Source organism: Anopheles funestus, chromosome 3RL (assembly GCF_943734845.2).
Source record: "Anopheles funestus chromosome 3RL, idAnoFuneDA-416_04, whole genome shotgun sequence".
NCBI lineage: Eukaryota > Metazoa > Arthropoda > Insecta > Diptera > Culicidae > Anopheles > Anopheles funestus.
In genome coordinates, this window is record NC_064599.1 from 73,574,702 (window position 1) to 73,601,830 (window position 27,129).

Consider the following 27,129-nt stretch of genomic DNA (forward strand, 5'->3'; position numbering starts at 1 on the left):
TCATGATATGATTTTTTATTCGTGTCCCAGGTGCCGTTACCCGGTTTACTTCATCGGTATTGTCAAACATCGCGGGGAGAACAGTGTATTTCGTGAACATTTTAAATGTGTTTAAAAAAAAACAGTAGAATGATGTTTTGCACCATTAGGTTTCTGTTGATTTTATTTTTTATTTTTGTTACGAACATTGGTTCCTTTCTTTGTACGAACGGTGTGTGCCTCTTCTCTGCTCCCGAACGATTGTTGAAAGTTGCATTTCAATCATTTGTTGACTTTCCCATTCACTTGAACGTTTTTTAGTAGCTACTGTTCTCCGTTTGCCTCCATGCATTTTGCCACATGCCAGAGAGAATGTCTTTGAAGTATACGATTGTTCATCACGAACTCTCTTGTTCCCCTGTTGGCTATTGCAGGCTGCAGTTTTTTTTTCCTTCCTTTTTGAACATTTTAGTCAAGAGGACGAAGGACTTTCGGATGTATGTAAAGTAAGAGGTTTTTTTTTAAGCATAACTTTGAAGATATCTTCAAAGCAGCTATACTGAATGAAAGATGATGTGTTTGACCTGGTAGATTTTTTATTTTGATGCACGACAAAACGGAGAATGTGCCTTGTGAAGGGGGTTGAGGGTAGAGTATTAGATTTGTTGCCTTCCCATGTTTCTAACGTGATGATTTGAATACAGGAAGTAAAGGGATTGCAGGCATCGGCCAGTAGTGTTTGTAGACATTTTTCCCTCCCTATATATTGCACGTGCCGCAAGAGTTTACCTTGTCTGTTACCTTAGCGCAAACCGCATCGCAGTATTATTGAACTAACCTACTACGTATTGTTATGACATCCTCACACAACTGTGAGTGATGTTGCAATTGATTTTAGTAGCTATAGTGCCACCAGTGTTGCTATTATATGCTAACAGGAATAAATTTACACTTTTTAAATTTTTGTCGACATGTTTAGTCGTAAATAATTTTTTTTAAAGTTTGTATAGGTTGTTGTTGTACACAAAATTCAAACAAATAAGGGAAAGGTTGGATAATTCATAATGATCGGCCTAGATGCAATAGATTTAATTCAATATTTGTTCATGTTTGCTTTCATAAAATCAAATGCATTATGAAATTGCACACGGGTTCGATGTACCACGATGCATTTATATTTGAAAATGTGTATAAACAGCTAAATATGCTCCTATTCGCAAAGATAGCTAGACGAAATACAGCAGAACTATTACAACTTTTAACAGCTGGCTGTAGACATGAGTACAAGAGTAATGCAACGTAATACAACTAGTACAAGAGTAATATAATATGAAGCACGTAAGCTCAATAATTAGTTTAAACCGTTTTGTGTTGTGCCCTTCCATCAGTTCAGAAGACATCGAACGCACTCAGGGAATAATTTGAAAGAGATGCGTTCGAAACTGTACATTTTTGTTGAGCTTTATTTTTGTACCGTAGTATTGTTTCAAGTACGCTTCTTGGGTTTTTTTCTTTATACATTTACCTCATTTTACCTTGGGATTTTTTTTAACCTCATGCGCTTAATAAGTATTCCCACTTAGTAATCCCACATTACATCTTGAGCTGATGACACGGACCTTAAGGATCGCAGAACACTCAAATTATGCATAACAGATCACACGATCATACGAGTTTTATAGGTCGTTAAGTGGGTTCCACGCAAACGTGTTTTATTTGCGCGAAAGCATCATCATCCGATTTGTTGTGTCGGTTACAAACAAACAGTTCGACATATCGAACAGAGAATTGAATTGCTCACGCGCTTACTCACCTCAAGCAGCGACTCGTGACTTGCGACACGAGAATACTTCATGTGTTATTTTGCTTACCGTGTTCGTTCTTTCGCGAGCGCTAAATGAGGTGACGAACCCCTCCGAAGTGTTGTAAGGATGATTCTAACAATGAAAACATAGGTAAAACGATCGTTGATCTTTGGTGAATATTTTGCTAAGATGTGCTGATCGTACTGCTATTACGCTTGCCCTTGTGTGGGACAACACAGTAAGAAAGTAAAGGTTGATTTTCCCGCTCGGTTGAACTGAGTCAGTGCTCTTTCGGATGTGTGAGGTGCATTTGTGTTATTGCATTGAACAGCGTAAAACAACAAACACTTAACATACGCTTGGTTGTTCACGGAGAAGAGATCTTTTTATAACCGAAATCACGGGACCATTGTGATTTGATGATGATTGTGGCTTTTTGTTGAGGATGGTCAGGAATTATTGATCATACTGATCGAGAGTTACACGAGAGATAATTGGTCGTTACAACAAGTTGATATGTCGGACGTTGGTACAATAGATAACATTCAGTGATTTCGATTGAAATTATCACGATTTCATGCAAGAACGGGGAACTGGATATCTATTATGCAGTTGTTGGAGTAAAATGGTGTTCCGTTCGCAAGCACCTAAATAGATTTATGGCAACACTGTACTTTGCGCACTTCCGTCTTACGATTTGTTTATGACCCCAAATGTTGTTGTACAAATAGTCTTGTTAATACAACTCTAACCATACGCCCCGTGCATTTCTTGTGGCAAAGCAACGTCATTTGTCGAATCTGCGCTCGGATAATTTCATGCGGATGGTTGCACTGCTGCTGCTGCTGCTTGGCTTTGCTTAAACACCGACGCAATGGCTGGGTCGGTCGACAGTATGACAGTGGGGAAGTTGTACAGTGGTATAATATGGGTTTTTGTTTACACGGCCTCTATGTGGAGATTTATCTGCCATGTGTGGTCTACCGACTACAGACTACCTCAATGTGTACATACAGTAGGGAGAGCATATACGCGACAACACGACAACGGGCGGCCGGTTGTGTCTTTTGCTTTGTAAGTCGTAATGAGAATGCTCTCGCGGAGCCCTCTATCTACGTCATAGGAGCGTGCGCGCACCCGTCGCCCGATGCATCTCGAATTCACTACAAAGGTGACGGAACGCTTAGCGAAAAACGATATACACCAAGCACGACGAAAGCGGGAACGCGAATAGTGTAGGGATGGGTGGGCAAGAACGCGAGTTGGGTTGTTGGTCCCCGTTCCAGGCGCTTGATTATAACCAGAACCACATTCAAAGCAGTAAATAATCATCTAAACCATGGCGAAAAGAACGAAATAGCGTACTGTAAGCAGTAGCAGCCCCCCCCCGTGTATGGTGAAGAAAAAATAATAATGTAACATTCATTTTTGGTGCGCTCGTTTTTAATACTTCTAACGAGAAAAACCCGCGCACCTACCAACCATAAAGATAATACTGCGGTTATTTGGGTGGTTGTGTTAGAGGGCACTGTTGTTATTAATATTTACATGGGCGAGCCGTGATGTGTTCCTCTTTTAGCTTTTATCATATAAAACTGCTGGAAGTTAACTTTTTTTTAGCATTATTACGAAGAAGACGTGAAAATTTGCACCCGAAAAATATCGTCGAATTCTCATTTTAAATGTCTCTAATCAGTATATCGAGCTATATCATTTTGCAACTTACATTGAGTTCCAATCTTAAAATATTGCGTAGGACGGATTTTTTAACATGATAATGCTAATATATGAATGATCATACTATTGAACTGAAATTTAAAAATTTCAGGAATCAATTGGGTTTGACGAAATTGACTGATTTCATTTTAATAATTTTCTTTTAGATTAAAAAATACATGACGCTAGTAAAATAATTTAGTCGCCAAATGAATATGCATATTAGGTATTGTTAACGAAGGGGGTTTTGCTAACGATAACTTATTGTTTTGCTACACTCCACATGTACCGCACATATGCTTGCCAGCCGTTGAAGTGCCAGAACTTGTTAATATATTCATCCAAGTGTATCGCAAACAATGTGCGCTAACAAAGCGTATGTTTGTGCGCTAGTATAACAGCTTCTTTTATATCCATAAAATTATCTTCTACTTTCAAACACGGTTCTTAAGCAAGTTTTAAAATTTGAATATCTGTAGGATGCTTCAGCTTTAAACTTAAATATTACTTGAAGGTTTTTGAAAAGAAATTTCTACTATATGAACTTAAAAAACAACCATTTTTTTGTATTCCCGTTCACAACACTAATTTACTTTTGTTTTACTTTTGACCATTCCAGAATTCGTAACAATGATGACATCGAAGTGAGCTACAGGTCGATACATTGCGCCTTTCTATTTGTTTATTAAGAAGACTGTAGCCACGCGCAACAACAGCTGCGCAACGCTATCGATTTGGATTTAAAGGGAAGAACATGAAGATACAGCGTGGGATAATGGAGAGTGGAGACAAGCAAGATGATGATTCAAAGAAAGGAAGGAAAAGATGCAAAGCAGTAAAGAGAAAAGAAATACAGAGAGTAAAGAAAATCGATAAACATTAAATTAAACATTAAAGCATAACACAGAAAATACCAAACAAGAGCAAGAAGAAAACAAGAGAAGAAAAAAACACAGTGAAAATAATGAATGGGAAAAAGTGAAAAAGCATAGCATACCACAGCTTGAAGAACATCTACAAATTAAAAAAAACAACAGCAACAACAACAACATCAACAGCTATATTTTAACAACTATAACCGAAACGAAGCAACAGGAAACAACAGCCATAACTATATTAAACATCTTCATCACCACTACTACCATCACAAAAGAGACACAACACACCTCTCCCACGCAGATGAAAGAAAGAGAAAAAGGTAAAATTCTCATTTCCAAAACGAAATCCTTATTGCAAAATAAAAAAAAAAAAAAACAAAACAAAAAGTAAACAATGGAAAGGAACAACAGTCGGCAGAGAAAAAAAAGGCAAAACATATAACTTAAAAAAATTAATTGTAACGACCACAATTATAAATAAGAAGATAAATAAAAATGGTAAAAGAAAGAAAAACAAAAAAAGGGCATACAATCAACTCCTAATTGTAATAATGGCAAGGTGAAAACGAACCTTGACTATATATATAACAGCAGCTATTTAACGAACACACACAACCACAACAACAAAACACCGCGCAATTCCACTCAAAAAATTCTAGCGTGTCCACTCTATACTCTATTACTACTACTACTACTACTACTACTATTATTACACAAAACACTCTATACCCACACTTTAAACTTTTCTGCATCACAACAACCTCTTCGTGCAGCTTAAATTTTTTTCATTATTCAGCTATAGAACAAGATAGGAACAGAGAGAAAAAGAACAAGGAAAAGGCAAGAACAGGGGCAGGCCGAGATAGTAGCAAGAGAAGGCAGAATAGAGAGAAGGAACCGGAAAACAAGTTAAATTAAATTAAATTTAAACACTATCCTTAATCTATTTGTGTACATTTTTTTGTAAAAATAAAAACAACTAAAATCTACGAAATTATGCATTCAGTGAAACACTCATTTTAGGACAGTTTTTTAAAACAACCACCCCACGCGTTTAATGTGCGATTTTACGTTCGTTTGTCAAAAAATATCAGAAAGAAAACTTAAACAAAAACAGTTGTTAGAAGTTTTGTTTTCGCCACAGCACAGAATAGTGAAGGGAAAAAGTTTCAGTTAGAGCTAATGAAGTAGTGAGTAATGAAGTAATTTTGAACAAGGGCAGGAAGGACTTAAATTAAGTTTTGTATACTCTTCAGAATAGTTTTATGTGATTGCTTTTTATGATTTATTATTCCGTTGGCTCTATTTGAAAAATTATGGCTGTAGTAATAGTTTGTGGAAGGATATGTTTTTTGTTGCACAAGGAAGGAAGTTTTGTAATGGTTGTTGGTACAGAAAAAAAACATTTTTATTTGTATTTGGAAAGAATATTCTCTTCAAACATGTGTCAGGTAACAACATTTCCACCACACCACTTATTAAATGTCCTTACACCTGTTCTACGTACAAAAGACTATACGAACACTATTTTACTAAAAACATCAAACATTTGAAAGGAGGTTCATCTGTTTCTAGTTACAAGTATTTCCGAATTTTATCATATGTTTGCTAGAGGTTGGAAAACGATTGTGAAAAACTGGTTTTTAGTCGGTGAACCCCATGAAAGGTTCATTTGTTATTTTCTTTCTTTTGTTTTTGGAGGGGAAAGTATAATTGACGATTGGTTGTACAGCATAACGTTTTGTTAAATGTCGTAAATGATGTTAATTCCCAATTCTAACATATAACCCCGTTCGATTATTTTAGTGTGTCAGCATTGCTAATGTGTGTACGCACAACAGGCACGAATTTGTTCAACAGTCGCAGTAGCAACAGCAGCGGAAGCAGCAGCAGCCTCAGCAGCAGCAGCAGCAGCGGCAACAGCAGCAGCATTAGCGGCGCAGCGGTAAAACCGGCAGCAGCAGTAGCAGCAGCGCAGCGCAGACAGCAGCTTATCTTTATCCTAACATCGCAGAATAGTGTCGATTGATATCTCTCTTTATCGCAAACAAGGCACATTAGCAAGATTACTTGCGTAGCGTACGTAAAACCATCAAATACATGCCTCCGAAAGAGGTTTACAGTGTGTTACAAATTTTGCTTGCATTGGAATTAAAACCACAAAGAACAAAACAAAATCAAACATGCAGGAAAAAAAAAGGTTAAAGATGTCTCTAGCCTGCCTAAGGGCCATGTGTGTAGTGTGCTGTAACAGATAGATTCTTAGCGATTACTGCAAATCCATTCACTTTACAACAACGAGATTTACACGCCACTCTCTCTGCATTGTGTAGTGCTGAGTTTACGAGACTTACCAGCAAGCACACTAATTGATAGTCGGTTCGAAAAAGGGTCTGCTAACATCGGTTGAAGCAATACTCTGTCAGTATGCGTCACAATTGGAATACAAAACGAGGTAAAACGAAAAAAAAACTGCATAAAACAACAGTGCAATTGTAGGCGAAGATAGAAAAACAAAACAAGAGAAGAAAAACCACAAGAGCGCATAAGAAATGCCAGTAAACATTATTGATAAAAATAAGAGCTTTTCACTAAGAACTACTACCAGCAAGTAAGAGAAAGAGAAAATGTATTTAAAAACTGTTTATGAAAAAAAAATACAGACACACACACGTACATACGAGCAAACACGAACAATACAATCACAAACAAACACACATGTACACAACACAGTGTGTACTGTACACATTAAACCCGCAAGAAAGAAAAAAAAACCAAAACATGAAAAGTTCCGCATGTGCGCAAACACAAAACGAAACACTTGTAAAACGAAATCCAAATGAAAGATATTTTCTTCCTTTCTTTCTTTCGTCGTCGTTGTCGTCGTCGTTGTCGCGTTTGTTAGTTGAGGAAATATTTGAAATGAAAAACACACAAAACAAACAAAACCTTACGAGTAACAACAAGTAACACAAAAAAAGCAACAACAAAAAAACAAATATAACAGCTAATACAACAACAAAAAGAAAATTTGCACACATACAAAACATACACAGGCAAACACACACACAAACACACTTACATGAATCCACGCATACATACAAACAAAGATACAGTTAGGAGAAGCGTAAGGAAATATTTGATAGAGAACAACGGAACAAACAAAAAAAAACAAACAAATACAGAAAGGAAAGTAGAGAAGCAGCGCGCAGCGTAAGAATTGTTGTGTTTGGTAATTATTGCACGATAGTAGCGCAAATGCAGAAGCGCAGCGTGAGCAAAATAAAAGGGAAAGCAAAATGGTAGCATAACCGAAATAACAAAAACAAAGTAAGTTAAAAATACACTAATAGATAATACACAAGAAAAAAGTAAAGAGAAAAGCGTGAAACAAAGAAGAGATAACGAAGATATATTAAATAAATATATATACCTATATATATATATATACACACACAAACACACAACCATTTGACTCAGTAATCCCCACCATCGCTACCACACCACAGCGTAGCTCCACCACCCAACCACACCACCCACTCACCATAACCGTGCGTGCGTGTGTGCGTGCAAGTGCGTGTGTGTGCGTGTTTGTGTATGTGCGTATGCATATTAGTGAGTGCATCCGTACGTAAGTGCTTCATCGCGTTGCGTACAGGCGCCCGAAGCACGTGTTAGTATGATTAGTTGGAAGTAAAGTCAACTACTCTCTAAGCATTACCACAGAACCGAAACAAACCCAACATTCAGAGAGATGGAGAGAAAGGCAAGGAGAAGCGGTTTAGCAGGACAGGGGAGTTGTGCGAAGGGGGAGAAGGAAGCGAAGGATAATAGGGGGAATGCGTGAGAACCGTGCGTTTGGAACGTGTGGGAAGTTTTGCATATGGAGAAATGGATAGTGTGTGGAAGTTGTTGAAACGAAGGAACGAGATGAGTAACAATATAATAATTAATAAACAGCTGAAGAGCACTCTCTACTACTACTCTTTCGTAGTTTTCTTTTTAAATTATCCTCTTTTTTGTTGCTTTTTTGTATATTCTCAATGTTTTATGACACTTTAAAAAAGGTGATATCTTCCTTGCGTGAGAAAGAAGTTGATCGAGAACGGTGTTGTTGTTTGCGCCTCTTGCATAGTTTCGCCACTATATGTATATTGTGTCCTGTCTGTTGAAGGTTTAGTGCTATAGATTCGCTTACTATTGCTACCATTACTAAACCGAAAAAGAAACACTCACACAGATACACAGTTCTATTCCAGTCCTTTTGCCATATAAAACGTTTGTCCTTTTAGAAAACACGAAATTGTAAGTGCTCTCCTATAGTGCTATTTTAGCAATAATTCACTACTACCACTACTGCATCTACTGGAAGTAAGAAAAACAAAACAACACAAGAAAAACGCAACACATAGTAAGATGAAAACATGTGCATGATGCAAGTATTAATTAAATAAAACTACTAGCAAAAACAATACACTCGCGAACACAGCAAACAATTGTGGAAACTTCACCGTACGAAGTACTAGCGAAACAAAAACCAAAACCAAAACGAGCGAATCTCGATAGCTTGGCTACAGTTGCAGCTCTATATTTTAGAAAATAGTAAGCTAACTAACTTCCCGTGCGGCGGCTGTTATGCGTAGCAGTTTTGCAGTGGGGAGCGAATTTAAAAAAGGCATTCCAATTGGATTTGTACGTTTTTGGACGGGGGAAAAGTGCAATCACAGATAGAGACACACACACACACAATCCAGCTCGTAACTTAATCACTTGGATGATCGTTTAGAGGATAAAACTACAGTGACATGTACGAATACGAAAATTACACTTGAAGAAAGAAACAACAAAAAAAGCGAAAAACAAACGATACCAACTCAACATTGAAACAAACTCCCTATACTCCCTTTCTTATATGCTAATGAACGGTTAAACATATATTTTAGTGATAAATCAGATACAAATCAAAGAAGGACGTAGGGAATAGAGTTAAAAACACAACACTTTTGAAGGGATTTTTTTTTTAAATCGTTTAATTCCGCTAGTGTGACAGGACAAACGGACAAAAGAACAGGTAAAAGATACTTAAGGAGAACACAGAAGAAAAACGCAAACCCCTTTAAACCATTTTGCTCGAAGCGTTGCTTTTTGTTAAAGTTTAATAACGTCTATTGTCAGATTTAGTGCTGCGAAACTGTAACTTGTGTTTTTCCTTGGGAGTAAAGTTTTTTTTCTTTGGTGAACACTACTTTGTATTATTACTCGTATTACTCGTATTATTTGGTGTTGCTTTTCATGGTTATTACAAATGGTAAGTTGATAATGGAAACTGTAGTTTTGCTGTTCGGTTTTATTCTATTGTGTTATCTCCTCACCGTTCTGAAAGGGATGTTTTACTCTGGTGAGTATATTGATTGTTTATTTCCTTTCGTCGGTATTTACACCTCATTTAGTTGAATACTACTAATTAGTTTGGTGATATTAATCTTGTATTTCATATGAAATGTATTGTATTTCATATTCTTGTATTTCATATGAAATGTATATAAAAATTGAACTCAAAAATGTTGAAAGTTATACCACTCAAATACAACATCATTTATATGATCTAGCCATTAATCGATATTTTATTTCGCTTTACAAACTTTTACTGGTTTTTCAATTACATCAATGTAATTTTTAAAATTATCTCATTGACATCGCCCACTGTGCCGATTACAATATCTGTCATACTGTGATTACGCACTGTCATACTGTCAAGCTTCTGTTCTACATCCGAACTGTCAAAACTGTTTTCCAGAAAATTTAGAAAACAATTGGACGCAAAGACGCAATCTGGCAGCCAGAGTAGCATTTTAGTGTGATTAGAACATAAACTTGCGTGTAATTTGTTTACATACGCAAAAGAACGGATTAGTAAAAAAGTATACGATCGAAAGAACGTGCAGAAGCAGGAGGTTGCGTCCGGTGTACTGGTGATATTTGCATTTACCGCCGCTCCAAACACTAGGCCAAAACATGGACCAGATGCTACCGAGTCCGGGATTTTCAATCCCTAGCATCGGTACGCCGTTGCACCAGCCGGAAGAAGACCAGCAGATTCTTCCGCATGCTTATCAGCAGCAGCAATCCATGCCGCACATGACACCGATGGGTGGCCTTAGCTCTAGCAACTACACAATGCCGGCTATCGGATCTTCCTCCGGCAAGAGCATGCATACGTACGCGCCCAGCTTTTCCACCCCACAGAATATGATCCAGCCACAGACACCGGTAAGCTTGTGTAGTAAAGGCACGCCTGAAGTTAGTTAATTTACACTAAAACACTTCTTGAATGTTATTTTGTTCTACAGCAAAGTTTAATGTCACCGATGGTACCTATGACGGAATCAAAAGCCGCAGCAACACCCAGCCAAACGCAAGGCAGCGGTGGCAGCATCCGGGATCCAGAAAACATTGGCAGTGTGAATATCCACCAAACCATGGGTCCCGCAACACCGATGACGCCGATGACACCGAGCGAACCAGCCATTCTGCCGCAGCTGCAAAATATTGTCTCAACGGTGAATCTAAGCTGCAAGCTCGATCTCAAGAAAATAGCCCTGCATGCCCGTAACGCCGAGTACAATCCGAAACGTTTCGCCGCCGTGATTATGCGCATTCGGGAACCGCGCACCACAGCACTGATTTTCTCATCCGGCAAGATGGTATGTACCGGGGCGAAAAGTGAAGACGATTCCCGGCTGGCAGCGCGCAAATACGCACGTATCATACAAAAGCTCGGCTTTACGGTATGTATCAATCATGGTAGCATGGTGGAAGGTGAAGTTTGTGCTTTAGCGTGCTTTTCTTTGCAGGCCAAATTCCTGGACTTTAAGGTACAAAACATGGTCGGCAGCTGTGACGTACGGTTTCCAATTCGGCTCGAAGGTTTGGTGCTGACGCACGGACGGTTCAGCTCGTACGAGCCGGAACTGTTCCCGGGGCTCATTTACCGTATGGTGAAGCCCCGTATCGTACTGTTAATCTTCGTGTCCGGCAAAGTAGTGCTTACCGGTGCCAAAGTGCGGCAAGAAATTTACGACGCGTTCGAAAACATCTATCCGATTCTGAAGAGCTTCAAAAAACAGTAACTCGTAAGTGGCGTCGATGGTTTTTGTTTCGTTTTCGAACCACGACACCACGTGGTTCCGCATCAGTCACCAGCTGCTTAGTGTGTAAGGTATTAAACAAAAGTAAGAATTTTCCAAATAAAAGGACAAAGTATCAGATCGAATGTTTTGTAAATTTAATTTGAGGGTTTTAACTAAATGAATCTAGTATAAATTTATATTTTCGCTCTTAAATATGTGGAATGCAAGCGGAAACGCAATAGAATATCCAAAATTAGCGACTGACTGCAATTCTACAAGTCTTTCTAATGTTGCATGAACAATATCACGTGTATTCAAATTTGTTGATGAATAATAATCGACTGACTACAAAAAGTGATGGATTTCACTGACATATCAAAGAGTTATCAAAGAAAATGCCTTGTTTTCTATATTTAACATTTCCTTTTATCTTTTATGGACGATTGTATAGTCTATTCTTCATATTTTCAAGAAATCTACGTATTGTGGTCTAATCATTTTATTTTAAGCATATTTCATAGTATTAATTGTGTGAAATATGCTAAAACGGGTTCAGAAACATCAGTTCACTCGTATAATCTTAATTGAAAATGTTTAAAGTTCTATTTAATGCTACCGCAACAAAAATATGATTTTAATTAAATAATGTAATTACACAATTTAGTCCAATATCTAGTATTTGCTCAATATTTCATTCAAACGATGCATTCAAAATGGTAAAAAATATCAAAACACGTATTATGATCAGCCTCAATCTTTTGCACCATTTTAAGGTTTATAAAATTCCCCTAAACTAGTATGAATTATGAATAATGATCAATGATGACTATGAACTGCAGTCATCCAAACGCAAAACGCGCGAAAGTTGTTTTAATTTAAAGTGAATTTATTATGCTTTACTATATCATTACAATTGAATATTCTAAATCGATTACAACTATGATCCTTGTCCAATAATCTAACTGTTCACAAATACACGCACACGCATTTCCTGGGAGTTTCCTAGGTTTGCACCAATGCTGTCAATGGCCCTTCTTGCACATAATCATTAATTAACACTATATACTATCGTTTGTTTTTTTTTTTTTTTTTCTATCTCCCTGTAGCAGCAGCAGCAGCAACGACAGTAGCCAACAGCAATCATTGTGGAATGATCAACAGATCGTATAGATCGTTTTAGTGATAGGACGATTGCACAATCCCAACCACATTTCCGCCCGGAAATCCCCGTTTTGGTAATGGTTTTCTCGTGTGGCGTGTAGCGTCATGGACCAGCCTTCGAACATGGGTAGGGCACACGACCATGACCATGACAAATACTGCTAGGATGCGGAAAAGAAAGCAAACCTGCCTGGGATGAACTAGAGAGGTAAGGAATAGATTTGGACTTCCACACAACCAGTGGCAGGAGCAATGCCGTGTGCCGGCTAGCGGTCACCATATTTATGGCTCTATTAGTAAACTCTATCTCTACGCACAGCTCTTAGGGGTAAAGCGGGGATGCCGCGATAAAAGGACAAAAACGGATAAAAGCTGGAATTTTCCGATCGTTCCCAAAAACGGCGATCGGTACACGCAAGGAGCCCAACTCATTCACCGCCTGTTGTCTCCTTCGTTTCGCACGCTTCCTAGCCCTTGACGGAAAGGTTTTGTACCAAATGTTCGGCCTGTGCCTTCATGTGGTCGGACGCATGCTTTGCCGCTTCGCGCAGCTTCTGTGCCTTCGAACCCTGGTAGTCTTTGTTGGCGGCAGCGGCCGCCGCCAGCGCAACCGGATTGTTCGGGAACATGTGCTGCAGGATGTAGTTGAATCCGTTTACCGTTTTGGCGCAATTTTTCTTAAACCGATCTAACCCGAACGCTCGTATGGCGGTACCAAACCCGTACACGGACGAATCGATCCAGGCCGATCGGATTGCGATGGTTTTGCCGGGTTGATCCGGTAGTGATTTGTAGACAACCTTTTCAACCACGCTCTGAAATGGGTTTTGGGAGAAGGATTTAATGCACGTTCGTGGGTGAGGGTTGCGCCACCGATGCCACCTTACCATTATTTTGTTGAAGCCAATGTTTCGCGTGTACGTCACGAGTGTCCTTTCGTACGGATCTACTACCGATTCCTCCACTATGTTCACCGACTTGGCCTTGAAGAAGCGTTCGCCCCACTTTGGCACGTGGTTCGTCTTGGTCAGCAGCCTTTTGCTATGAAGCTTACCATTCCTTACCTCCCGACAGACGGTGTCCTCCGAGAGTACGTGCGAACTGTCACGTATGCATGTGTGTGCATAGGCGGCGATGCAGCGCAACACATATGACAACAGCGTCCCGGCAATAATACCGCGCGCACCCGTGGTCGATGGAGACGCAAGGTAGCCGTCGTGGTGCGTGGTGGTGTCATAAAAATAGAACAAAACGAATGGGATTAAAACGTGTTACAACCGGCATACAAAAAAAAAATACAAATGCATGAAGTGGCGAATAGCCCGCGATCGCAGTGTGCGCGCTACGCATTACATAATTATGTGATGGTAGTGATGCGATGTGTAGGCACATGTGTGTTGTGTGTAGGATGAGAAAGCATGCTGCGGATCGCAGTTGGCTACGATTTACAGATTGGTCATGAGTGTTGCAACCTAAATTGCAGCTATTTTTTGACCACAACACTGGCAGAACAAATCATCCGAGCGCGTTTAGCGTGCACAGAGATGAGAGTGTACTTGAACTAGGAACGAAATCATGACGGTGAATGGTGAAATGTTGCACCGCGGATGCATGAGAGCCGCCTTACCTGTACGGATTTGGGTAACGGTTCCAAAAGCCCTGCATAACTTGATCCCAGGAGTAGTTATAGATGGTAGAACTTTCGTAATATTTTGCCATTCTATCTGACGCAAAGGGGACCCGGTTCGGATTAGCTGATTTAAGCGGACTTTGGCCCACTCGGCAAAGGTTTGGTTTATGTAAAGTGCACGGAAAGCACACTGTACGGCTTCGATTCACTTTCAATTGATCGCACCGAATAAATCACCGTATGTGTGCTGTGTCTGTTTCCGCGATTGTAGTCAGCTGAATTTTTATCAATTTTTCAACCTCACTATCAACACCATTACGGGCATACACCTTATTTGCTCTTATCACTTTCGATAGCAACCGTGCTTGATTGATTGCGAATGCTCCCAAGTGTGGTGGAATGTGCGGTAAATGGTTCGTATTTGTTTCGCACATAGGAATTGCACGGCAATTCCACACAAATCAAAACATTTGCTGTCGGCACGAGCTTGCGGATCGATTTTTGTTGCGGTTCGGAAAAAGGAAAACACACTGAAAACACGATTGTGGGATGGTTTTGACAGTTCGTAATTTCTGGAACGTAGCACAGTTTCAAACTGAGCGCACTGTTGGTGTATGACAAGATTGAAATGATTTTTTTTATTGAAAATGTGTAATGTTTGTTGTAGAATTTGAGCTGATATACTTCTTAATGAATTGAAATGTGCTAATGGGATTTTTAAAATACGTTTTTGCTTATATTTGAGTAAAATTACGCAAAGTACAACATAAATGTTTGTAGCTCATTTTCATATGCTGTTGCTCAGTTATTTTTGACATGTTGCCGGTGTGTCGGTTTGTTTACATATTTACCATCAATATGCAATCGCATGGTTTGTGCGACCAATTTTCTTTAATTTCAAGCGAATTATGACGAGCCCGGGTAGTGAGTTAAATCGTGCCGAAAAAGATGAAAACGTGGATGATATCAATGATGTGTTTGAGGATATTTTTCTAACCGAAGAACGTATCATCGGCGAACACTTCCACCAAGGATTGGTGGATGGTCGACTCGAGGAATCAGTACAGGAGGCGGAAGATTACGGCTTTAAGAAGGGTTCCGAAATTGGACGTGAAATTGGATTTTATACCAGTATTGTGACCACGATTGCTTCCCAACCGGAAATAGCTGCGAACGAGAAGGCACACAGCATTTTGCAGGAAGTATTGTGCGCATTGGAAAAGTATCCACACGAGAACGATCCGGCCATTGATTTGGTGCACAATTTGCAACAGATTCGGAGCAAATTTCGAAGGCTGTGTGCACTGCTGAAGATTCCATTTAAATACACCCAAACGAATGATCTTTCGTTTTAAGCGTGTCACGATGGATCGGATCCTGAAACAGGTGGATACGATCGTACGCTTTCTCGAGCCAAACCTGGCATTTATCAACTGCCACATGGTGGATTATCTCACGGAACAACACTGGAAACGGTTTGTGCCAGACGCGATACAGCGCGAGCTACAAACGGTCGATGATTATCTTCAGGCGAAGGAACTATTCTGGGGTCAATTCGAACCAGAGCACGAGAAACAGGTCCGGTTTCCGAGCGTGAAAGCATTTATCAATAATACGAGCAGATATCGATTGAGTGGAAGTGAAGTGCACGATACGGCACTCACGCTGGATGAATTTAAAGATGCTTTATCCGATCATCGTAAGGAAACGCGGTTGAAAATGACCGAACTGATGAATGTGAAAAAGTGTCACGAGGTAGAAGTGGCTGCTGCTGCCGTGGCGTCACTGTGTACGGCTATGGTATCCGCAAATCCAGTCACAAAGCTGGAAGATATTTTAGTAATTGACGCAGGCGATGGGAAAGGTTATCTTTCGTCGAGGATTGCTTTAGAGCATGGAATAAAAGTGCTTGGTGTGGACTGCAACGAGGAGAACACTAGCAATGCAGAAAAGCGTCTCGAGCGTCTAAAGGTAATGGATGAAGACAGTCCATTAAATGGATAATTAATAGAAAATGCTCAAATTGTCCTTTTCAGAACAAAATTCCCAAAGCTATCCGGAAGTCAAATCTGGAAGAGGATGAATATTTTACCAACTTGATCAAGGCGGAAGACACGCTAAACACACTGTACAAAACAGCGACGCAGCTGATCGATTTTAATACAAACTTGATAGAGTTAGTCGCCAGATACTTTCCCCAGGGCAATCACAACACTTTCTGTTTGTGCGGTTTGCATACCTGTGGCAATCTCGGACCGAACTGTCTTCGTTTGTTTCATCAAAATCCTACCATTAGAGGGATATGCAACGTTGGCTGCTGTTACCAGCTGATGCAGGAACAGTTCATTGTCGATGAGTTTTACAATCCAGCGAAAGCAGCCGACAATCCCGGGTATGGCTTTCCGATGAGCAAATACCTGCAAGAACGTTCCTTTGCCTTAGGACGCAATGCGCGCAATCTGGCAGCGGAATCAATCGAACGAACATGCACGAAGCGTGAGAATCCTAGCGACAAGCTTGGCTATCGAGCACTGCTGCAGGTAGTGTTTCTAGAGCGTGGTGAGAAAAAATCCCACCAGGTCGGACGACTCAAGTGCAATGGATTCGTAGACTATGTAAGAAAATCCATCCACAGGTTAGCATTGAGCGAAAGTGTTACGATAACGGACGAGTCTTTATTGGAGCTGGAAGCACGCTTTACGGTGGAGTTGGAACAATTAAAGGTGTACTATCTGATACGGCAACAGTTTGCACCGGTAATTGAAACGTTAATCCTATTGGACCGATTGCTGTACCTGAGAGAATGTGGATATGATCGTAGCTTTCTGGTAAAACTGTTCGAACCAGTCGTGTCGCCTCGTTGTTACGCCTTAATAGCATTAAAATAGAAACTTTCATCGAATAAGAAGCATTTCTTTTAGAGTTCTGTGGTGTAATTCACATTACTAAAGCATCCTCCACCAGTTCGGCGCAAAGACCTTCGTTGGAGTTCAGCGTGAAAGCATTCTTGCGGTAAGTCAATACTCCGGGCGTGGAGGATGATCGATCGATGCGATACTTGGTGAGCAGCTTCACCAGTGCAATTTTAATTTGTAGCGTCCCAAAATGTGACCCAAGGCAGGTGCGCGGTCCAACACCGAACGGCATGTACGTGCAGGGTTGTATTTGGTCCAGATTATCTTTGGAAAATCGTTCCGGATCGAAGAGTTCCGGGTTGGGGAAATACTGGATGAAAGAGAGAGAATATGATAGGAACAGCACTTATTGAAGGAGGTTTCTTTTGTATCCGGACGCTTACCTTTGGATCGCGATGGATTGCATAGATAGGGATCAACACTGGCATGTGGTTGGGGATGATAAAATCGTGGAACGGTTCCAGCTTGTATCCGGTATTACCTTCCGGCAATGTACACTGACGCTCGATGAAGGGTAGCACTGGATAAAGTCGTGCCGTTTCGGAGATAACCATGCCCAGGTACGGCATCTCATTGGCATACGCTTCGTAGGGAATGTCTTGTCCATATTTGCGAACAACGAGACGTATTTCTTCCCTCAGCTGGGCTTGTATTTTTGGCTGAAATTAGAAAAGCACTTATGTGTCTGAATGATCTTTGATTAATCTCAAAAAAGACCTTCTCGAAAGTTTCAAGTTATTGTGTTATTCTTTAAAAGCCAATCTTCAGATAGTAATGAATCGTCCGAGCGTTGACTCATGATTTGCATGACCCTTTCGAAAAGATTCATCTGAACAGATCTTCTCAAAAAATTAATTAAGCCTAACAATATTAGGAAATATTTGCTATTACTTACATTTCTTGTTAACTCGTAAAGAGCAAACGATAGCACCGAGGAGGTAGTTTCAAAGCTGGCCATATAGAAGGTTGCCGCCTGTGCTACAAGTATATCACCTTTGAGTGCTAAAAAGAGAACAAAAGAATATGTTCAATGTGTGTATCTCACTGCTAAGCAATATCTTGCCCATTTACTAACGTATCTTCTCCGTAACGCCGAGTGTAGCATTGTTGTTTTTAAGCGTAATCATCGAATCGATAAAATCTCCCCGACTTTCGCCAGTTTTTTCGCGCCTTGTGATCTCCTGCTCGATAATAGCCTTAAGGAAAGCTTCTGTGTCGCGTGGGAAAAGTTTCAACCGTAGGTAAGGCACCAACTCGGGCGCAAAGAAGAACGATGCCATCGTCATACCGCGTACCGGACCGTAATCGAAGATCTTTCGCCCATAGTAACGAAACTCGGAATTCTCATCCTTCAGGCAGTTGGCCTGTATGCCGAAGAATGTGCTCGCAATCACGTCGGTGGTGAAGCGTGCACAGAGCTCTTTAAATTCCGTCTCTCGTACGCCTGGCCGTAGTTCCGGTAATGCATCGAGTGATGCCACCATCTCTGAACCAACCTGTAAGAATACAGCGCGAATGGATTAGCATACGAGAGTCACAGAAATGATGTGTGAAGAAGTGGTAAAGGAAAGATGTTTGGGACACCTGCTCGATAAGGGGTTGCATTCGCTTCAACTTGGCACTCGTTACGGAAGGTGAGAGTAGACCACGCAGTTGCTTCCAGTGCGGTTCCCTGATCATGATCAGGTTGTAGTACCCGACCGGATCATGAAATCGATCGGCACACATCTGCCGATTAATGAAGCGGATCGCATCGGTGCAGGTTAGTTTTTTGATAAGCTCCGGATTTCGTAACACCAACGCCGGCCGGGTGAAGATGTTGACGCCGAAAAAATCACTTGTCCTTGTACGGGCATGGTGGTAGATGTGCTCGATATACTCAAAGTTGGAATGTCGCTGCAGGAAGATCGTACTAAAGTTGCCGATGACTGGAATTTCCAGGATGTACGGTACACCGACCCTGTTCCAGTAGTTGTGCTTACGCCATCCGAGAAAAGTGATCAACAGTAGCACGAGCGTGTAGAGGACATCACTCACTTCAAGTACCATGATTGCTGGTACTGAGCTTAATCACCGAACGGTGCACAATGTACTGTTGTACGATATAGTAATGCAGCAGTTCGGCAAAGATTAGGGATGGCAGAGATATGTTCTATATTGTTCGATTGATTTGAGTGATAAGAGGTAAAACTATGGTCCTCGAAATACAATGACAGCACTATTGTACGCACGTCCATGGAACGATTTAGGCCGACATTTTTGTCTAAAATCGTAAGTGCATTCAAGTACGCGTGGGAATTATCTTGCCGATTCGATTGCTTATCGCTCTAATCTAATCCACCGCGTAGACGACATGACCGGATTCACCTTGTTTGGCTTTCTGTTTTGGCCTTTCTTTGTGGATGACTTCAAAATCTACTTTTCCTGTGAGTTCGTCTAATGATTGTTGCTCCCTCCAAATAGTACTTAAAAACTTCTCCTTTTGATGTCGTAATATTGGCTTTTTGCATGATCTCAATTTCATAAGATCTATATGATGTAACTTCTGTAAAACATTGGGGAGTGCGGCTCTCGTTTGATGTGCCCATGTTGAGCATATTTTAAAGAAGACTAACAAAACATTAGCTACTTTGTTGTTAGACTATCGTCAGAACTCAGAAAATTCTTCTCTGTGGAGGTTTGGTATTTTTGCGGGGTACCCTAGACCATGAACTACGACACTGTTGTCCCGTCTTTAGCCAAGTTCGACTGCGATGGCCAGCCTGAGGAAGGTACAGGGAAAATTCATTCGTGTAGCACCGCTCCCTCGCATCATCGGATGCGACATCGGACATCAATAGGTATTTTCTTTAGAAATCCCAATAATAACGTGCTTCCCATCGTTACGTTTAATTGGATCTACAACTAATGTTACTCCAACAACGTAAGCTGCAAATCAACAAACCCTCCATTTAACGAACTTACCTGATCAAGCAGTCGGTACATCTGTTTGATTTTGCTCAAGCTAAGCGAGGGTGTAAGGTAGGAGCGTAGCTGCTTCCAAGGTGGATTTTTAATCATCAGCAAGTTGTAGTACCCGATCTGATCACCATGTGAATCAGTAGACATGGAGCTGGAATAACGCGAACGTTTGTTCAGATTAATCGAACAATCATATTTCCATGCCTTTGCTCCCTACCGATTGCAGAAGAAGGCGGCATCTTTAATTAGTACTTGTTTGATGAGTTCGGGATCGCGTAGCACTAGGGTGGGAGTCATCAGCTTACTGATGCCAAATAACGCACTATTCCGTACGCGTTCGTCCCTGTACAGCTCGATCATTAAGTCGAAGGTTGATTTTCGCATCAGTATCGCATCGAAGAAGTTGCCCACTATTGGACGGCCCTCGATGTACGGCACATGAAGACACTGCCAGTATCGTGTTCCAGACGTAGTCAGGAACCACAGCAGATATAGCACAACACAAAGTAATACCAGCCACAGATAGCTCTGGACGACGTCAATGGTGGGGAAGATCATGTTGATCATGAGGCACACACTGTCAAGTGTCACCGGTTGTCAGCACTTGCCAGTCAGAAAGAAATCCGAAGCTGAGCCAAGGTATGTTTCGGTTCGCTGGATACGCCCTGCACACGTTTAAATCGATTGTAAGGGATGGGTACAAATGTGTCAACGGCCTCGGCTTAGATATGACGTACCATTCCATACAACACACCGTGGTCGGTGTAATTCCCAAGCGGACGGTAGCACCTAGCACGGTAGAGTGCGCGGCTCGTACTAAATGTTTCGTTTGCTGCTGGAACCTTAGGAGAGAGTGGAGGAAGTGTTTCTTTATGAGTGGTTATGCAGCACAACATTTAAAAGGTTTCGCTTGGTGCAAGTAGATTAAATTTCGTGCTTCGAAGTATACACATTTATAAGTATGTGTAGTGGCGTTCTTCTGCGAGAATTTCGAGACCTGAGAGAATGTGGATATTGTTAACGATCAATCCCAGGTCAGGCCACGCGAAGGAGAGGCCTTCCGAGTACCTAGTTTAACCGTAAAACAGGATAGTTGAGTTTCTGACCAAAAAGGGGATTACTGTCGCCAATTGTTCATTAAACTTCCCGCCAGAGTTCTCGGTACGTGGGAACCTTTGCTGCGTAAGTGGAACAATCCAGTAACAGTAACTTTTCGGATGGTGTCAGAAGACTCGGATGACTGGATTCAAAGCAAAGCCTAAGGAGAGGTCAAAGAAATTTAACTGAAAGCCGAGACGTTCTCCATTGAAGTTCTGAATTAAATCTGATTTTATTAATCAATTTCTTGAGCTTATATACTAACAATGTTAGAAAGTGTTTGTGTATTCTTTGTGCGTATACGTATACCCATTATTAGTTACTTCAACCGCGTTGGTCTTATCCTCTATTCTTCCTAAATAAACACATGACTAGGGGTCTATTTTGGTGCCTTGTCCTAAATGCTTTAGTTATATTGCATCCAAGCAATTGAATGTTGACACTATTGAAAACAGCTCATTGTGCTGCACATGCATTCCTATCCCAAGCTATTTATTGCACTTGTGTCGGTTGTTTTAGTTTCCCATCTTAGACCTCCTTCGCATCCTTCAGACCTCCGTCGTAAGACCTACTATACGCATGATTTATTTACCAATGCTTATCGATGGTATCATAAACACGAACCTTTCCAAAATTCTCTGGTTATTTTGGCCTAGTTCAACGATCCCATGCGATAAGTTACAATTTTAAACAAATTATGCAAATCTAACGTTGCGTCGGCAACAGATATGATCGTAGCTTTCTGGTAAACTGTTCGAACCAGTCGTGTCGCCTTGTTGTTAGCATTAAAATAGAAACTGTCACTGAATAAGAAGCGTTTTTTTGTTAGTCTGGTGTAGTTCTGTGGTGTAATTCACATTTCCAAAGCATCCTCCACCAGTTCGGCGCAAAGACCTTCGTTGGAGTTCAGCGTGAAAGCATTCTTGCGGTAAGTTAATACTCCGGGCGTGGAGGATGATCGATCGATGCGATACTTTGTGAGCAGCTTCACCAGTGCAATTTTAATTTGTATCGTCCCAAAATGTGACCCAAGGCAGGTGCGCGGTCCAACACCGAACGGCATGTACGTGCAGGGTTGTATTTGGTCCTGATTATCTTTGGAAAATCGTTCCGGATCGAAGAGTTCCGGATTGGGGAAATACTGGATGAAAGAGAAAGAATATGATAGGAATAGCACTTATTGAAGGAGGTTTCTTTTATATCCGGACGCTTACCTTTGGATCGCGATGGATTGCATAGATAGGGATCAACACTGGCATGTGGTTGGGGATGATAAAATCGTGGAACGGTTCCAGCTTGTATCCGGTATTACCTTCCGGCAATGTACACTGACGCTCGATGAAGGGTAGCACTGGATAAAGTCGCGCCGTTTCGGAGATAACCATGCCCAGGTACGGCATCTCATTGGCATACGCTTCGTAGGGAATGTCTTGTCCATATTTACGAACAACGAGACGTATTTCTTCCCTAAGCTGGGCTTGTATTTTTGGCTGAAATTAGAAAAGCACTTATGTGTCTGAATGATCTTTGATTAATCTCAAAAAAGGCCTTCTCGAAAGTTTCGAGTTATTGTGTTATTCTTTAAAAGCCAATCTTCAGATATTAATGAATCGTCCGAGCGTTGACTCATGATTCGCATGACTCTTTCGAAAAGATTCATCTGAACAGATCTTCTCAAAAAATTAATTAAGCCTAAAAATATTAGGAAATATTTGCTATTACTTACATTTCTTGTTAACTCGTAAAGAGCAAACGATAGCACCGAGGAGGTAGTTTCAAAGCTGGCCATATAGAAGGTTGCCGCCTGTGCTACAAGTATATCACCTTTGATTGCTACAAAGAGAACAAAAAACGACAAAAGAATACAAGTCAATGTTTGTATCTCGCTGCCAAGCAATATCTTCCCCAGTTACTAACGTATCTCCGTAACGCCGAGTGTAGCATTGTTGTTTTTAAGCGTAATCATCGAATCGATGAAATCTCCCCGACTTTCGCCAGTTTTTTCGCGCCTTGTGATCTCCTGCTCGATAATAGCCTTAAGGAAAGCTTCGGTGTCGCGTGGGAAAAGTTTCAACCGTAGATAAGGCACCAGCTTGGGCGCAAAGAAGAACGATGCCATCGTCAAACCGCGTGCCGGACCGTAATCGAAGATCTTTCGCCCATAGTAACGAAACTCGGAATTCTCATCCTTCAGGCAGTTGGCCTCCATGCCGAAGAATGTGCTCGCAATTACGTCGGTGGTGAAGCGTGCACAGAGCTCTTTAAATTCCGTCTCTCGTACGCCTGGCCGTAGTTCCGGTAATGCATCGAGTGACGCCACCATCTCTGAACCAACCTGTAAGAATACAGCGCGAATGGATTAGCATACGAGAGAGACAGAAATGATGTGTAAAGAGGTGGAAAGGAAAGATGTTTGGGACACCTGCTCGATAAGGGGTTGCATTCGCTTCAACTTGGCACTCGTTACGGACGGTGAGAGTAGACCACGCAGTTGCTTCCAATGCGGTTCCCGGATCATGATCAGGTTGTAGTACCCGATCGGATCATGAAATCGATCGGCACACATCTGCCGATTAATGAAGCGGATCGCATCGGTGCAGGTTAGTTTTTTAATAAGCTCCGGATTTCGTAACACCAACGCCGGCCGGGTGAAGATGTTGACGCCGAAAAAATCAATTGTCCTTGTACGGGCATGGTGGTAGATGTGCTCGATATACTCAAAGTTGGAATGTCGCTGCAGGAAGATCGTACTAAAGTTGCCGATGACTGGAATTTCCAGTATGTACGGTACACCGACCCTGTAGTTATGCTTACGCCATCCGAGAAAAACGATCAACAGTAGCACGAGCGTGTAGAGGACATCACTCACTTCAAGCACCATGATTGCTGGTACTGAGCTTAACCATCTGAACGTTGCACAATGTACTGTTGTTAGTGTTGTGTACTGAGTTCGGGAGCTACATTGAGGCCTCGCCTCAATGTAGTGAGGCCTCTGAGGTAGCTCTTTTATTTTCTGCATGTAGCTCCGCACTCTCCGTTTTCTTCGAACGCTGAACCCACGGAATGCTATGAAACACGTTGTCTTTGTTAGTGTACGTTAGCTAAATGTGAGCAGACCAGAGCTTCTCGCTCTAGTAGCTTTGATTGTTAGTTTGACAGAGCGAGAAAGCATTAAGATTTTCGTACTGGGGAAAGGCCTAATACACGAAGAGTGCAGAGCGAAAACAATTTTTTTTATGCATGTAGATCCGTACTCTTCTTTTTTTTTTCGCGCTCTGTACGCTCGGAGTATAATGAAACACATTGTCTTTGAAAGTGTGCATTAACTAAATCTAAACTGACGACGATCTACTTCCGCATGTGGACTAAACTGTACCAATATTTTTTTACCTTTAAAAACTAGCATGCTTTCTCCTTTTGCCAAACTAACAATCAAGCCTATCAAAGAGAGAAGTCATGTTTGTTTGCTGGTAGCTCTGTACTCCGCACTTTGTACTCACTTGCACTCTGCACACATACCCTGCGCAAGTGAGTGCGGAGCTACATGGAGCGCTCACCTCGCAGATGTTAGAGAGCTCTCGCCCTCTCCTCTTCAAAAAGAGCTACTTAGTACAACACTAACTGTTGTACGATATAGTAATGCAGCTGTTCGGCAAAGATTAGGGATGGCAGAGATATGTTCTATATTGTTCGATTGGTTTGAGTGATAAGAGGTAAAACTATGGTCCTCGAAATACAATGACAGCACCATTGTATGCACGTCCATAGAACGATTGAGGCCGATATTTGTTTCTAAAATCGTAAGTGCATTCAAGTACGCGTGACGATTCAGTTTGCTTATTGCTCTAATCCACCGCGTAGACGACAAGAGCGGATTCACCTTTGTTTGGCTTCCTATTTAACTGCTGCTAAGTTACGTGGGCTATGAATTGCACTTTTGCTCACTTTGCTTATGGGCGATGATGTCATATATGAGAGTATTCTAGAGGAATATTGCGTTGCATGAAACACTACAACTGAAGGACAATCAATTGCTCATTTTTATAGACCTTTTGCACTGTTAATCGTCATTGGACATCGCAATTCTAGTCTATTTGACTCCGATGTTTTGTGTGTGATTGTGTCGAGGGTCAGTTAATGTCTTGGTTTAATTCCAATGCCTATAGTAGAGTGTTGGCATATTTTTGGCTTGTTTAGGCTTTAGGAAACTATTTTGGAATCCCTAAAGGAACTCCTCCTTTCTATGCGGATGTCCTCAAAATCTACTTTTCCTGTGAGTTCGTCTGTCGATTGATGCTCCCTCCAAATAATGCTTAAAAGTTTCCAAATAGGGTCCCGTAGACCATAAACTACGACACTGTTTTCCGCTCTTTAGGCAAACTCGGCTGCAATGGCCAGCCTGACGAAGGTACAGGGAAAATTCATTCGTGTAGCACCGCTCCCTCGCAGGACATTAATAAGTACTTTCTTTAGAAAAATCCGAATAATACCCTTTTTAGACTTTCTGAGCATATATCTACTCACGAATAAGAATCTTCGAATTATAATATTTAAAACTAAATATTAAGAACATTTCATCGTACACATTTTTTACTGTATAATTGAGAATTTAATAACAGCTTTAAGATTGTAGTAGCTATTATAACTGCACGAAATATCAAGAAGATCTTATAGTTATGTAGGAAATGCTTTAAGAAATAGTTGACAAAACATCAAGTGTCTCCATTAAACGTGCTTCCCATCGTTACGTTTAATTGGATCTACAACTAATGTTACTCCAACAACGTAAGCCGCAAATCAACAAAACCCCCATTTAACGAACTTACCTGATCGAGCAGTCGGTACATCTGTTTGATTTTACTCAAGCTAAGCGACGGTGTAAGGTAGGAGCGTAGCTGCTTCCAAGGAGGATTTTTAATCATCAGCAAGTTGTAGTACCCGATCGGATCACCATGTGAATCAGTAGACATGGAGCTGGAATAACGCGAACGTTTGTTCAGAATAATCGATCAATCATATTTCCATGCCTTTGCTCTAACCGGTCCCTACCGATTCAGGAAAAAGGCGGCATCTTTAACTAGTACTTGTTTGATGAGTTCGGGATCGCGTAGCACTAGGGTGGGAGTCATCAGCTTACTGATGCCAAATATCGCACTATTCCGCACGCGTTCGTTCGTGTACAACTCGATCATCATGTCGAAGGTTGATTTTCGCATCAGTACCGCATCGAAGAAGTTGCCCACTATTGGACGGCCCGCGATGTACGGTACATGACGGCCCTGCCAGTATCGTGTTCCAGCCGTAGTCAGGAACCACACCAGATATAGCACAAAACAAAGCAATACCAGCCACATATAGCTCTGGACGACGTCAATGGTAGGGAAGATCATGTTGATCATGAGGCACACACCGTCAAGTGTCACCGGTTGTCAGCACTTGCTAGTCAGAAAGAAATTCGAAGCTGAGCCAAGGTATGTTTCGGTTCGCTGGATACGCCCTGCACACGTTTAAATCGATTGTAAGGGATGGGTACAAATGTGTCAACGGCCTCGGCTTAGATATGACGTACCATCCCATACAACACAACGAGCTCGATGCAATTCCCAAGCGGACGGTAGCACCTAGAACGGTAGAGTGCGCGGCTCGTACTAAATGTTTCGTTTGCTGCTGGAACCTTAGCATCGAATCCAGGCCGACTGCTTGTTGGCAATGTGCTGTTGGCAAAATTGTGAATGCCTAGAGAAAAGGTATTGCTAACTGAAATTAAATGCAAACGTATGTATGCATGTAACTTGATCATTGTGTAATGGTTGTTCGGTTCCATTGTCACTAAACAGATTTGATTTTTTTATATAA

General features: G+C 41.2%; 6 protein-coding genes across 7 annotated transcripts in view; 4 read left to right on the plus strand and 2 right to left on the minus strand.

Annotated features, from left to right (window-relative positions):
* Positions 1-9,623, plus strand: part of LOC125770762 (calmodulin) — a 30,862-nt gene extending 21,239 nt beyond the window's left edge. Inside the window, exons 5-6 of one of the 2 annotated variants that reach the window (XR_007419239.1) lie at positions 4,120-4,698; positions 6,185-9,623. Coding sequence is in view for 1 of the 2 variants with exons in the window: in XM_049440724.1 (XP_049296681.1) it covers positions 4,120-4,148 (29 nt within the window). In the remaining variant the exon portion in view is untranslated. Of the gene's footprint in view, positions 1-4,119; positions 4,766-6,184 lie in introns of those variants that run through there. The other variant, XM_049440724.1, reaches the window with a different exon arrangement.
* Positions 9,624-10,030: 407 nt separating this feature from the next.
* Positions 10,031-11,651, plus strand: LOC125770761 (uncharacterized). The gene is made up of 3 exons (XM_049440723.1): positions 10,031-10,648; positions 10,729-11,166; positions 11,233-11,651. Exons 1-3 carry the CDS (start codon positions 10,394-10,396, stop codon positions 11,506-11,508), a joined length of 969 nt encoding a protein of 322 aa, XP_049296680.1. The 5' UTR covers positions 10,031-10,393; the 3' UTR covers positions 11,509-11,651.
* A 722-nt stretch (positions 11,652-12,373) lies between these two features.
* LOC125770609 (protein preli-like) lies at positions 12,374-14,821 on the minus strand. The gene is made up of 3 exons (XM_049440423.1): positions 14,297-14,821; positions 13,557-13,770; positions 12,374-13,484 (listed from the first exon to the last, which is right to left on the minus strand). The coding sequence occupies exons 1-3, from the start codon at positions 14,386-14,388 to the stop codon at positions 13,137-13,139; spliced, it is 654 nt and encodes a 217-aa protein (XP_049296380.1). The 5' UTR covers positions 14,389-14,821; the 3' UTR covers positions 12,374-13,136.
* Positions 14,822-15,057: 236 nt separating this feature from the next.
* On the plus strand, positions 15,058-15,654 carry LOC125770610 (protein LTO1 homolog). Its single transcript, XM_049440424.1, has one exon. It carries the CDS (start codon positions 15,208-15,210, stop codon positions 15,652-15,654), a length of 447 nt encoding a protein of 148 aa, XP_049296381.1. The 5' UTR covers positions 15,058-15,207.
* On the plus strand, positions 15,638-17,207 carry LOC125770606 (probable methyltransferase-like protein 25). The gene is made up of 2 exons (XM_049440409.1): positions 15,638-16,270; positions 16,336-17,207. Exons 1-2 carry the CDS (start codon positions 15,638-15,640, stop codon positions 17,185-17,187), a joined length of 1,485 nt encoding a protein of 494 aa, XP_049296366.1. The 3' UTR covers positions 17,188-17,207.
* Positions 17,208-17,236: 29 nt separating this feature from the next.
* LOC125769558 (uncharacterized) lies at positions 17,237-26,941 on the minus strand. The gene is made up of 12 exons (XM_049438290.1): positions 26,323-26,941; positions 26,100-26,247; positions 23,191-23,608; positions 23,000-23,106; positions 22,488-22,763; positions 22,131-22,414; positions 20,393-20,773; positions 20,179-20,326; positions 18,290-18,710; positions 18,110-18,216; positions 17,598-17,873; positions 17,237-17,524 (listed from the first exon to the last, which is right to left on the minus strand). The coding sequence occupies exons 1-12, from the start codon at positions 26,670-26,672 to the stop codon at positions 17,237-17,239; spliced, it is 3,204 nt and encodes a 1,067-aa protein (XP_049294247.1). The 5' UTR covers positions 26,673-26,941.
* Positions 26,942-27,129: the final 188 nt, after the last annotated feature.